Here is a 12,813-nt window from a genome sequence, read left to right on the forward strand (position 1 = left end):
ATTTATTCCACATTTTGTAGAACTCTGATTCCTCTTTGTCCTGTAGTTTGAGGGTCATTTTCAGCACATTCATGGGTTTTGTTAATGAAATTTAGGGTAGATGGGGTGTGATCCAATTTCCAAAATTGGGCGAATGTTATACTTGCAGTAATTAAAATGTTTACTAGTAGGTATCTATCATCTTTGTTTAATGGCTGCCTAATTATCCCTAAGAGGAATAGTTCTGGTTTTAAGGGAATTGATTTCTGTATAATTTGTTCAAGGTATTTTTTAATCTTTAGTCAAAAGGTCCTAGCTTTGGGGCACGTCCACCAAAGGTGGTAGTAGGTCCCTATTTTTTGTTTACATTTCCAGCAGAAAGGAGTTGTAGATGGAAACATTTTAGATAGGCGGGCTGGAGGAAGGTGACATCTTATAGATGTTCTCTCTAAAGTTAGTGGCTATAGTTAGTTTGTAGTTCTGGGTCCAGATTTTATCCCATTCTGACAAATTTATTGTATAACCAAAGTTTTGGGCCCAGGCAACCATATTTCCTTTAACCTTTGAAAAGTTTGTGTTGTAATATAAATTTATAAAGGGTTGATATTATTTGTTTATCTGGACTGAGGATGGAATTTGTCTTTGGTGCATATGCTCTTAGTGTACCTAAAAGAAAAGATACATTTGTCAAGAATCATGAGGTACAACACTTAATGATTGTCATAGGGGTCAAATAAGCAATGAGGAAATGATATTAATAAAAATCTTAAGGATACAAGCAACAAGTATCAGTCATACAGTCATAAGTGGGATGAAATGGGTGATAGAAATGATGACAAAAAACTAAGTAGTGCAGACTTAGTAAATAGTTTGACAGTGTTGAGGGAATTATTTGTTTAGCAGTGATGGCGTTCAGGAAAAAAAACCTTCTTGTGTCTAGTTGTCTTGATGTGCAGTTCTCAGTAGCAAAGTTTTGAGGGTAGGTGTTGAAACAGTTTGTGTCCAGGATGCGAGGGGTCAGTAAATATTTTCCCCGCCCTCTTTTTGATTCTTGCAGTATACAGGTCCTCAATGGAAGACAGGTTGGCAGCAATTGTTTTTTCTGCAGTTCTGATTATCGTCTGAAGTCTGTGTCGGTCTTGTTGGGTTGCAGCACCAAACCAGACAGTTGCAGATGACAGACTCAATTATTCCTCTGTAGAACTGTATCCGTTTTAGAACTGTAAAATTTAGTTTTACATTTACATTAATGCTTTGTCTAAGTTCCAGTCTTTCCATTACTTGATCCAAAAGCCCTGAACCACAAGGAGTTGTCTCGATTACAAATCCCAGAATACGTAAACAGGATTTGAGATACTACCTGAAACTTGTAATCACTCAATCTAGAAGGCTCAGTGCAGATTCAAGCTTAATATTAACGGCTGCAAACTTGACTGTAAAAAATACAACTTTAATAATCGGGTTGTCGAAGTGTGGAACTCATTACCGGACTCCGTAGTGTCATCCCCTAACCCCCAACATTTTACCCTTAGACTATCCAGGGTTGACCTCTCCAGATTCCTAAGAGGTCAGTAAGGGGCGAGCATAAACTCACTAGAGTGCCTTTCGTCCCTTGTCCTATAGTCTCTCCTATATCTCATATATCTGCTCTACTATACCCTCTATAACCTTCATTGTGTGTTATTGTGTATTCTGGACAAAATAAATAAATAAAATAAAGTGTGATTGGACGCACAAGGAATTTGTCTAGGTGCATATGCAGCATACATAAAAGATTGATGGGGACATTCTCATGAAGCAGACACACCAACAAGCTCCCACGTATTAACCCATGATTGTGCAGACCCTGGTTGAGCAAATCACAATTACTTCAGTTCCCACCAAGGTTGAAAGAGGTTTAACGCGTGTCACACGGCTTCCTCCGTTCTTGGCTATAGCCTTTGTGTGCCATCCATACAGCGGGGAAGGATGGAATTCTTCCAAATGCCGCGATGACGCAGTATCGATCTTTAGCAAGAAGCCACCGAAGCGGCCGCGAGCAACGTCACCTGTTCGCAGATGTACAGAGTTGAGGCAGCTGAGCAAAATGCATCGCTTGAAATTATCAGCCGGTTCATTTTACCTCGCTGCAGTCCAGCGATTGGTGACGGAGAAAAGGAGCTGATTGGGCATCGTCGGTAACAAAAAAAACACACACACGCATCTCTGACGTTTCTGGCAGAGAACCAATCGCCTTCTTATCTAGGGGCAAAGAGCGACCGCGGGATGCTTTCCCTCCGCCCCCTTTTTATGAACGGAGTTCCTCCAATCGGATAATTCCGAGGTGTCATGTGACCTACATTTGGCCCAATCAGAACGCGGTAGCCTCCGATTCAAACTTTCCTTCTATATACTGTGTCCTTCGGTCGCCGTGGAGACGGACCGCGGAGTTTTGTATTTTTCGGGGCGACCGATGGAGCCTCGACTCGTGGGCCCCGGGCCCTACCGAGCAACTAGGCTGGTGAGTAAAGCACGTTTTCCAAAGGCTTTCTAAACACTAGCTGCCTTTTTTTGTCCCTGAAAATAAGCAGGGAATGCACTCTGCATGTGACCCGGTACCTCCACTCCTTGAGAATAGAATAGTATAGAATAGAATTCTTTATTGCCCAAGTGTGATTGGACACACAAAGAATTTGTCTTTGGTGCATATGCTCTCAGTGTACATGAAAGAAAATATACATTTGTCGAAAACCATGAGGTACAACATTTAATGATTGTCATAAAGTACAAATAAGCAATCAGGAAACAATACTAATAAAAATCTTAAGGATACAAGCAACAAGTTACAGTCATAAATGGGAGTAGATGAGTGATAGTAATAATAATAATAATAATAATAATAGTAATAGTAATAATAATAATAATTATTATTATTTATTAGATTTGGAATGATGATAGAATCTTGGTGAAGCATTCCCAAATATTGAATAAAATTCTGCTTACGTAGAGGCTATAATTTCATGTATAAATTGACTACAATTATACAGTATACCATACGTTCTGTATACTGTATTTGACTACAATTCAAGTTAACAGTTCTCTGCAGGATGAATAGTTTCAAATTGCCCCAAAGCGCATGTGTATGTATAGTGAAATTCAGTTCTCCTAACTTGCAGCCAGTTTTTGGAATCAATCCAGCACATCTGGGCAGGTGCTGGCATTGAAGAACGCTGGTATTTTGAATAGAATGGCCTGTTTTAGGAACGTTTGCACTTGTGATGGAAATTGGATGTTTATATAAATTAACATTTCAGCTGTGGATGCTGCCTTCACTGCCACTGAACCATGGTTTCCCCCCAAATTCCTTTTTATGTGTCTTATTCAAGTGTTCAACTTCGAGTATAATTGCAGCATGTAACTTAAACACAACCAAATCTGTTTGAACTGCTTAGTTTGGGATGGAGGCTTCCGGAAAAATTATGGGATGGTAGTCTAGACAGGAAAGGAGAATCATAAAGGGAAACCTCCTGGAAAAAAAGCACCTGCATACTGTTGTAAAGAAAACTACAAGTTAATGCTGGTGTATTTGGGTATTTTAATACATATTAATATAGGATATTTGCATTTGCATTGGCATCCTTCAGTCTCAATATATATATATGTATAGGATATATAGGATATCTATATAGCAGTGATGGCGAACCTACGGCACGGGTGCCACAGGTGGCATGCAGAGACATATCTGCTGGCACGTGAACCATTGCCATAGCTCAACTCCAACGTGCATGTGTGTGCCGGCCAGCTGATTTTTGGCTCACACAGGCTCTGGGAGAGTGTTTTTGGCTTTCAGAGAGCCTCTGGGGAATGGGGGAAGTTGTTTTCACCCTCCACCAGCTCCAAGGAAGCTTTTGGAGCCTGGGCAGAGTGAAATACAAGCCTACTGGAGGAGCTGTGGTTGGTAAATCCACAGTTTTAATTTAAACTGAATTTAAACATGCCTGTTTCCATCGAGTCTACAGAGAGGAGCGGCATACAAATCTAATAAATTATTATTATCATCATCATCATCATCATCATCATCATTATTATCCTAAGATAAAAATACATGAAATAGTATAAGGGGAGACTAGATGGACCATGAGGTCTTTTTCTGCCATCAATCTTCTATGTTTCTATGTTTCTACTTGGCCCAACAGAAACTGTTTTTGTCCTCCCTGGCACTGAATTATGGGTATGGGCACTTGCGCATGTGCATTAGAGCATGCCTTCACTCTTTTGGCACCCAAAGAGGAAAAGGTTTGCCATCACTGCTATATAGGATATACATTGTTCCCTCGATTTTCGCGGGGGATGTGTTCCGAGACCGCCCACGAAAGTCAAATTTCCGCGAAGTAGAGATGCAGAAGTAAATACACTATTTTTGGCTATGAACAGTATCACAAGCCTTCCCTTAACACTTTAAACCCCTGAATTGCCATTTCCCATTCCCTTAGCAACCATTTAGATCATTACTCACCATGTTTATTTATTAAAGTTTATTAAAAAAAATATTTATTAAAGGCAGATTAAAGTTTGGCGATGACATATGGGCAGGAAAAACCGTGGTATAGGGAAAAAACCCGCAAAGTATTTTTTAATTAATATTTTTGAAAAACCGTGGTATAGACTTTTCGCGAAGTTCGAACCCGCGAAAATCGAGGGAACACTGTAGTACAGTTCTTTCTGAGCCACAGCCAGAGCCTGCATGACTGCTACTTTGTCTGCAAGACAAAATCTGCCATATCTCACCAGTCAAGGTAGCATTTAAATTCTCATCTCCTGAATGATATGTATCTGTAGAGTTTCAGACATAAATATTAGTCCCCCTGAACATTTCAGAGATTCAGTCAGATCTTTTGCAGGTAAAAAGGTATCCCTAAGAGCTGCTCATTTCTGTTTTATGCCTTATTAAAACTGAGTTGTGTTTTCTTTATGTACACAGCATCCATATGCAGCAAAGCGTGGTGTTAAATGGGCTGTGTCATTTTATAGGGTAGATAAGAGCATACATTTCCAACTAAGAGCCTTGGTTGGTGCAGTGGTTAGAATGCAGTACTGCAAACTACTTCTGCTGATCACCGGCTGCCAGCAGTTTGGCAGGTCAAATCTCAGTAGGCTCAAGGTTGACTCAGCCTTCCATCCTTCCAAGGTCAGCAAAATGAGGACTCATACTGTTCGGGGCAATATGCTTACTCTCTGTAAACTGCTTAGAGAGGGCTGTAAAGCACTGTGAGGCGGTATATAAGTCTAAATGCTATTGTTAATGTTATTGTTATCACATTAATTTTTAAAAGAGTATTAGTAAATTAAGATTAAGCTACAGCCTTTCTTTCAGAAAACTTGGGAGTTTGTTTTTAATTAACACTTAAAACTTTGCATCCCACAAATCATGATTCTTGTGCAGGTAATCCTTGACTTACAGCTGAGGCCAACATATTTTTTTTGCTAAATGAAATATCTGTTAAGTGAATTTTGCCCCGTTTTATGACCTTTTGCGCCACCGTTGTTAAGTGAATCACTGCAGCCGTTAAGTTAGTCACACAATCATTAAATGAATCTGAAAATTATCCTCATTGATTTTGCATGTAAGAAGGTCACAAAAGAGGATCACATGACAACCCCCTCCCCCCGACACTGCAACCATCATAAATATGAGTCAGTTGCCAAGCAAGGGGCGGCATACAAATCCAATAAATTATTATTATTATTATTATTATTATTATTATTATTATTACGTATTATTATTATTATCTGAATTTTGATGACGTGACTGTGAAGATCATAAATGTGAAAAACAGCCATAAGTCACTTTTTTCAGTGTTTTTGTAACTTTGGTCACTAAATGAATTGTTGTAAATTGAGGACTACCTGTACTGGAACAATTACCTTGTGCTATGTTAAGCCTAACCAGGGCACTGAATCATTAAATGCTTGCTGGAGTGATAGTGTTGTTTGGATGTATTATGCATCCAAAAATGCATCACACGTAGAGTGCATGCAAAAATCCATGTAGAGCGCATTGACTATTGCAATGCGCTCTACATGGGGCTACTCTTGAAGAACATTCAGAGACTTCAGCTGGTGCAAAATGCAGCGGCACATACAATAATGGGTGTACCAAGGTACGCCCATATTATACCAAACTTATGCGAGCTGCATTGATTACCAGTTAGTCTCCGGATGCAATTCAAGGTATTGGTTATCACTTTTAAAGCCCTAAATGGGTCAGAGACGGACTACTTATGGGACCGCCTCCTGCCTCATACTTCGTTATGGCCAGTAAGGGTCCACAGTTGGTCTTCTTCGAATCCTGTCTGCTAAATAATGTCGGCTGGCGGGACCTCAGGGAAGAGCCTTCTTTGTGGTGGCTCTGACACTTTGAAATCAACTGCCTCCAGAGATCCATACTATCTCTACCCTACCGGTCTTCTGGAAAGCTGTTAAGACTTGGCTTTTCCGGCAGGCCTGAAATTAAGAATGATTGTGTGTATGTATGGTTTTTTCCAGGCTTTTACATATTTTTATAACATTGCTGTTTTATCATTGTTGTATTTTATTATTGTTTTAGTATTTATAATTGCTGCTAGCCGCTCTGAGCCCTATCGGAGTGGGTATTTATAAATATAAATAATAAATACATTTCTAGCCACCGGCTTTCATTAAATAACTCATGATTAAAATTTATAATTTAATATGAACCCAGTTTATGAATTTTTAAAATTTTTCCTTGAACAGTTTGAAAAAAAATCCATGCCCCAATTATGAATAGATGTGCAGAAATACATGCATATTTGATGGAGATAGGAAAAATAGACTTACCTATTTATTTTATTTATTTATTATTTATTTATTTTGTCAAGAATTGATAGTATACAAAGATATAACAATGTTTATATACCTGATACTAGTGAGAGAGAAACATTAGGACAGGGGACGCAAGGCATGCTGGTGCTCTTATGCATGCCCCTTAGTAACTCCTAGGTTACAAAGACTGGTAGGAATTACGGTTCTAGAAAATAATAATGCAACTTCATCATAACTGCCATAAATTATTATTTATATGATAAATAAATCATATAAAACATCATATAATTCATCATATAAAACAACTACAAACTTTACAAAATATACAAAATGTAGTACTATAATTTGGACTTTCCAGATGTTTTGGTCTGTCACTCATATCAGTTCTAACAGCTTTGGGCAGTGACTAGGCATTATAAAATCCTCAATTAAAAAGCAACATGTTGCCTCAGCTTTAAGTCTTGCCTCTGATATATATGAACAGACAGGTGGTGAAGGCAATCAATTTTCCTCCAAAATTTTTATGCCTTGTGAGCAATAAAACAGGACAGCAATTTTTTAAGATAAATAAAACAGTGTAAAATGAATGGTCGCTATTAAGACAAGCGTGATTGAGAATTTCAGTACCCAAATTACCATGTCACAGTTTTGTGATTGTATACACCAATCAAAGCAGATTTATGCTCAAGTAATTTAAAACCTAAATGTATTCAAGCATTGATTTAAAAATGTATGGTTGTTAAAGGGAAACAACTAAAAAAACAATCAGGTATTTCTTAGACTTTCTTATAAAAAATAATATATTAAAAAACTGGAAAAACCTGGCTAATATGGAAAAAAGCCTAAAAGCTTAAATTAGAAGGTACAAGTTAGATTTCTGCATACATTCTTTTGTTCCTTCTCAGGTGCTGCCCCAACAAGTACTAACTTGTTAGATGAAACTTTCATATATTTTTTTTCAGTGGAATGAGACTGTTGAGCTCTTTCGAAATGGAATGCCTTTACGGAAACATCGCTTTCACTTCAAAAGCTACGAAGGTTGCTTCACAGCTTCTGAGGCTGCGGAGTGGTTACACAAACTGCTGAGACGCAACCAAAACTTTAGCCCAGAAGTAACTCGTGGTCAAACAGTTCAGCTTCTCAAAAAATTCCTGAAAAATCACGTTATTGAAGATGTCAAAGGAAGATGGGGCAAAGATGATTTTGAGGATAATGCTAAATTATATAGGTAAATAACTGAATGGATTTTTGGGGCAGAAACTCTGTGCTGTGTTCAATTTTAAATGACTGTATTTCAAGCAAGCATTAAATCCTTAGAAAAGAAAGAAACGGCACGATTCTTGCAGCATAAGCAAAATTTAACAACTGTAATTGCGATTGGGAATTATGTCACTAAGCAGTGTGGTTGTAAAGTGAAAAATCAGACGACTGCACCAGCTTATGAAGGACGTTGTGGATGTTAAGAAGATTGTTCTTGGTTATTAGGAGTAATGTCATGTCACTGTGACTTTCAACTTAATACCAGCTTCCCATTGACTATGCTTGTTGAAAGCCAGTAGTAAAGATAGAAACATAGAAGACTGACGGCAGAAAAAGACCTCATGGTCCATCTAGTCTGCCCTTATACTATTTCCTGTGTTTTATCTTAGGATGGATATATGTTTATCCCAGACATGTTTAAATTCAGTTACTGTGGATTGCAAATAATGATCACATGATCCGGGGTGTGTGTGTGTGTTCAACCATTGCAAGTGTTCACTAGTTGCCAAGCACCTGAATCACGATCATGTGACCATGGTGGTCTATGATTGTTTGCCTCCTTCACTTGGTCATGCCAGATTGGTCCCCAGGCTTCTGCCCCCAACCATTTGGGCACTGCCTTTTCTCCTTGGCCCATTTGCCAAAGGTGCCTTTTTGCATTTCAGGCCAAAATACAGGCAGATCAAAACAATGACACCCCCCCCCTCTGATTTGCTTTGCCTCTATCGTTTCTCTCTCTGTGTGTATGTGTGTTTGTGGATGGAGGGTGAGAGGATGACGTTGAGTATTTCCTCCTTTTGTAAAGGCTATGCTTAACTCCTCTTTCCCCAAGACATAAATGTTTTACAGCGTTATACACTGATGGGGAAATGTTCAATCCCCCCTCCACACCCCATCTAGTGCAAACTGACCAACATAAACTTAGTCCATAGCCATCCAGCTACACAATTGGTCATTCCAGCTGACTAATTTAGCCACACCCTAACTATTTCAAGAACACTGCATATCTATAGATAACCAGTTCAGTACATTGATGGGAATAATTTTTTCTCTATGATTTGTTCCTTGCTCAAGTCAGAAACCAGAATCATAGTTCAGGGTTCAAAGGTTTATTCAGTACACAAGACAGGAGCGCTAAATGAGGATGGCTCCATGCCAGGGACGCAACACCCTTTTATAATTGGCACAAATGTGCATGTCTTGCTTTTAAAGGTCTCTCTGGTTCTAATTTTTTGTTTAGCTCAGTCTCCTACTTTCTAACTGAAGTGACTGATTTCTGTTGCTCTTATTGTAATGGTTCCTTCTCGTTCATCCCTTGTCTGTCCATGTGACACTCTTGCTTCACCAAATGGTAGATTGCCTTTCCTTTTTAAAATGGCTTTAGTTCAGCTTTCTAGTAACTACTTTCCAACACCACCATACCCTCCATATCCCCCAGGCTCAAAAGGGAAAGCCAACCCAGAGAGATATGGATGAGTATGAGAATAGGTGACAAAAAAGCAGGAAGTGACGTACAGACAAGTGCATCAACAACAGACAATAAAAGGGCTCATAATTGATGTAACCACATGGTCAACAGCCTATTTTGGCTTCGTCCCTGCCTGGAGTTTTGGTTAGATGTTTAACAATACCATTGCTTAAAAGCAGAACTTGAAATGTAGCCTGGACCTCAACAGCAAATTAGTTCTGCATCAGGTTTTATGAAAGGAGCTAAGAGGCTGAGGCAACACATAATGCCTCACAAACGCAAGAACATTTGTAGGGAGCCAAGGATTGTATTTATTTATTTATTATTTATTTATTTATTAGATTTGTATGCCGCCCCTCTCCACAGACTTGGGGCGGCTCACAGCAGTGATAAAACAGTATACAATGACAAATCTAATATTAAGTCTAAAATAACAATTTTACATTAAAAACCTAAAAAACCCCTTATATAAAAACATGCACACAAACATTTCATACATAAAACTACATAGGCAAGGGAAGATGTCTCAGTTCCCCCATGCCTAACGGCAGAGGTGGGTTTTAAGAAGTTTACAAAAGGCAAGGAGGGTGGGGGCAGTCCTGATCTCCGGGGGGAGCTGGTTCCAGAGGGTTGGGGCCGCCACAGAGAATGCTCTTTCCCTGGGTCCCGCCAGCCAACATTGTTTAGTCGACGGGACCCGGAGAAGGCCAACTCTGTGGGACCTAACGGGCCGCTGGGATTCGTGTGGCAGAAGGTGGTCTCGCAGTTATTCTGGTCCGGTGCCATGAAGGGCTTTATAGGTCATAACCAACACTTTGAATTGTGACCGGAAACCGATCGGCAACCAATGCAGACTGCGGAGTGTTGGTGTAACATGGGCATACCTAGGGAAGCCCATGACTGCTCTCGCAGCTGCATTCTGCACGATCTGAAGTTTCCGAACACTCTTCAAAGGTAGCCCCATGTAGAGAGCGTTACAGTAGTCAAGCCTCGAGGTGATGAGGGCATGAGTGACTGTGAGCAGTGACTCCCGGTCCAAGTAGGGCCGCAACTGGTGCACCAGGCCACTTCAAAAACATTTAACTACTATAGGGACTGATCCCCAAAGACTTGTTTACCTAAGTTAACCTGGCCAGGCTAGAAGGGCGAAGTTAACCATTTGTTATTGTTGGGGAAACATGTGTAAGAAATAAAGCATTGTATAATGTTTTCATCTAAGCCACGGATGTCAAACTCAAAGCTTGTAGACCGAAACCTGTCCACGGGGTATTTAGATCTGGCCACATATCCAGTCCTCCCGAGCTCCGTTTTCGCTGGCCGAGGGTTGCAGGAGGCTGTCACAGCCGAAAACGGAGGTGAGGAACCTATTTTAACTGGCAGAACACTTGGGCCACCACAGTTGCCCTGACACGAATAACATCAAGCTGGCCACGCTCACCCCGGCCCTCCGAAGTCAAACACAACCCTAAATGAAATAGAGTTTGACACCCATGATCTTAGCCACTTTTTCTCAAATTTGGCAACTTTAAAATGTGTGGACTTCCAATTACCAGAATTCCCCAGCCATTCATTTCAGAATTGCCAAGTTTGAGAAACACTGATTTAAACTCTAATGTGTCCAGTCATTGCAAAATAACCCCTTACAATAAGCTGGAATACCTTTTAAAAAGGTGTTTCTGGAGATTCTCAGTCAGGATGACTTTTAAATAGGCAGGAAACCAAATCAACACCAGATCACTATTTCCACTTTCACTTTTTGAGCATTATCATGATTTTTTTTAGCAGAAATTCTTCTGTGTGATTGTAAAAATGCAAACCTCACAAAAACCTAATGAATCTCATCAGGGATAATATATTCCTCATCATAATGGAACATTTATGGAATAATTTCAGGTTCACAATTAGGTTATCAGGAATGATACATGATCCTAAATAATTCTGGTATTGTTTCCTCTTGATACCTTGTCAGGATTTAGAATGTCATAAAAATAATTATTCGATGGCTACTCACCATGATAGCATTCTAGTATCAAAGGCAATCCACTTGATTAATGTTATTCTTATTGAACTTTGTACTTTGGAGGGACAGTAGCATCTTCTTGAATATCGGTAGAGGATGATTTATTAAATCCCAAATTAATCTTATGTTTTTGTGAAAGACACTCAATTTATTATTGCCTAGGATCAAAAATGCCCACATGTAGCCAGAAAATATACCACCCAATGATTTGTAGCAGTGAATAAACTGAAATATTTGTACAGTTTTGTAATACAATCAGCAGCTTTGCATGAAACAATGTAAAATAAAACAAAATAGATAACATTATCAGGTTTCATCATTTGTTTCCCAGTAGCATAAGCTTCAAAACAGAATTTGTAAACTTTGAAAATAACATTTTCAGTAGAATTTGTGAGATACAAAATCTATCTGTCCTACTAAGAAACATTTAAAATTGTGCCTGAAAGAGAAGCAAAATATAAAATTGTTAATGAAACATCACCTGAATCTTGGTTTTAGCTGATCCCAAATGATAACTTTCTTCCAATAAGAGTAAAGGAAAAATATTGAAACAAGTGAAGGTGAAAATTCTTCAATATTTTGCAGCATCAGGTTTATCTATTTATAGATATTTCACTTGAATAAAATTTTGTTGTGATTTCCCTATCAAAGCAAAAAAGATTTTTTAGCTCAATCGTTTATAAATTGATATCATTGTTTGTGTATCTTTAGTTTTGGAGAAGTTGTTTAATTATGTCTCTGAAATTCTTTCAGCTTAAAGAAAGGTTGTCTTGTAGTATCAATGGGACTAGATTCTCAGGGCAGAATGGTAGTGTTCCTAAGAAGGTTTTAACAGGTTGTTTTTAAATTTTAGGTTTCCTCCTTTCTCACCATTAAAACCATACCCTAAACGATCTCCGTATCGAAAAGAAATTGTGAAATTCCCAAGCTGGGACTTTGAAAAAATTACTTTCCAAGAGCACATCCCAGTGAAACCTATCACATTGGTAAGATATCTTCCCGTACATCAATGTGTAATGCACTGAGATATACAAATGCATGAGATTATGGCAATATTATCATCTTTTCTGCCTTCAGATATATAAAGAAAAAATAAAATTAGTGGAAGTCTGTTGAAATTGCCAGTCACCCAGGACATAGTTGTCCCAAAGGTGCCTTTTCAGGAGGAAACCTTTTTTGGGGGGGAAAACCTTTTGTTTCTCATCTAAGAAGTTTCTTCAGCTCTGACAGGATAGTAGGGAATGGAATTAAAATTAGGGTTAAA

The 12,813-nt window shown here is 38.9% G+C and overlaps 1 protein-coding gene across 1 annotated transcript in view; it reads left to right on the top strand.

Annotated features, from left to right (window-relative positions):
- Positions 1-2,342: 2,342 nt before the first annotated feature.
- DEPDC1B (DEP domain containing 1B) overlaps positions 2,343-12,813 on the top strand; it is a 34,405-nt gene continuing 23,934 nt past the window's right edge. The window contains exons 1-3 of the mRNA XM_070743331.1: positions 2,343-2,479; positions 7,764-8,029; positions 12,403-12,535. Of these exons, the coding sequence (XP_070599432.1) occupies positions 2,432-2,479; positions 7,764-8,029; positions 12,403-12,535 (447 nt within the window). The 5' untranslated portion in view covers positions 2,343-2,431. The remainder of the gene's footprint in view (positions 2,480-7,763; positions 8,030-12,402; positions 12,536-12,813) is intronic.

Source organism: Erythrolamprus reginae, chromosome 2 (genome assembly GCF_031021105.1).
Source record: "Erythrolamprus reginae isolate rEryReg1 chromosome 2, rEryReg1.hap1, whole genome shotgun sequence".
Classification (NCBI taxonomy): domain Eukaryota; kingdom Metazoa; phylum Chordata; class Lepidosauria; order Squamata; family Dipsadidae; genus Erythrolamprus; species Erythrolamprus reginae.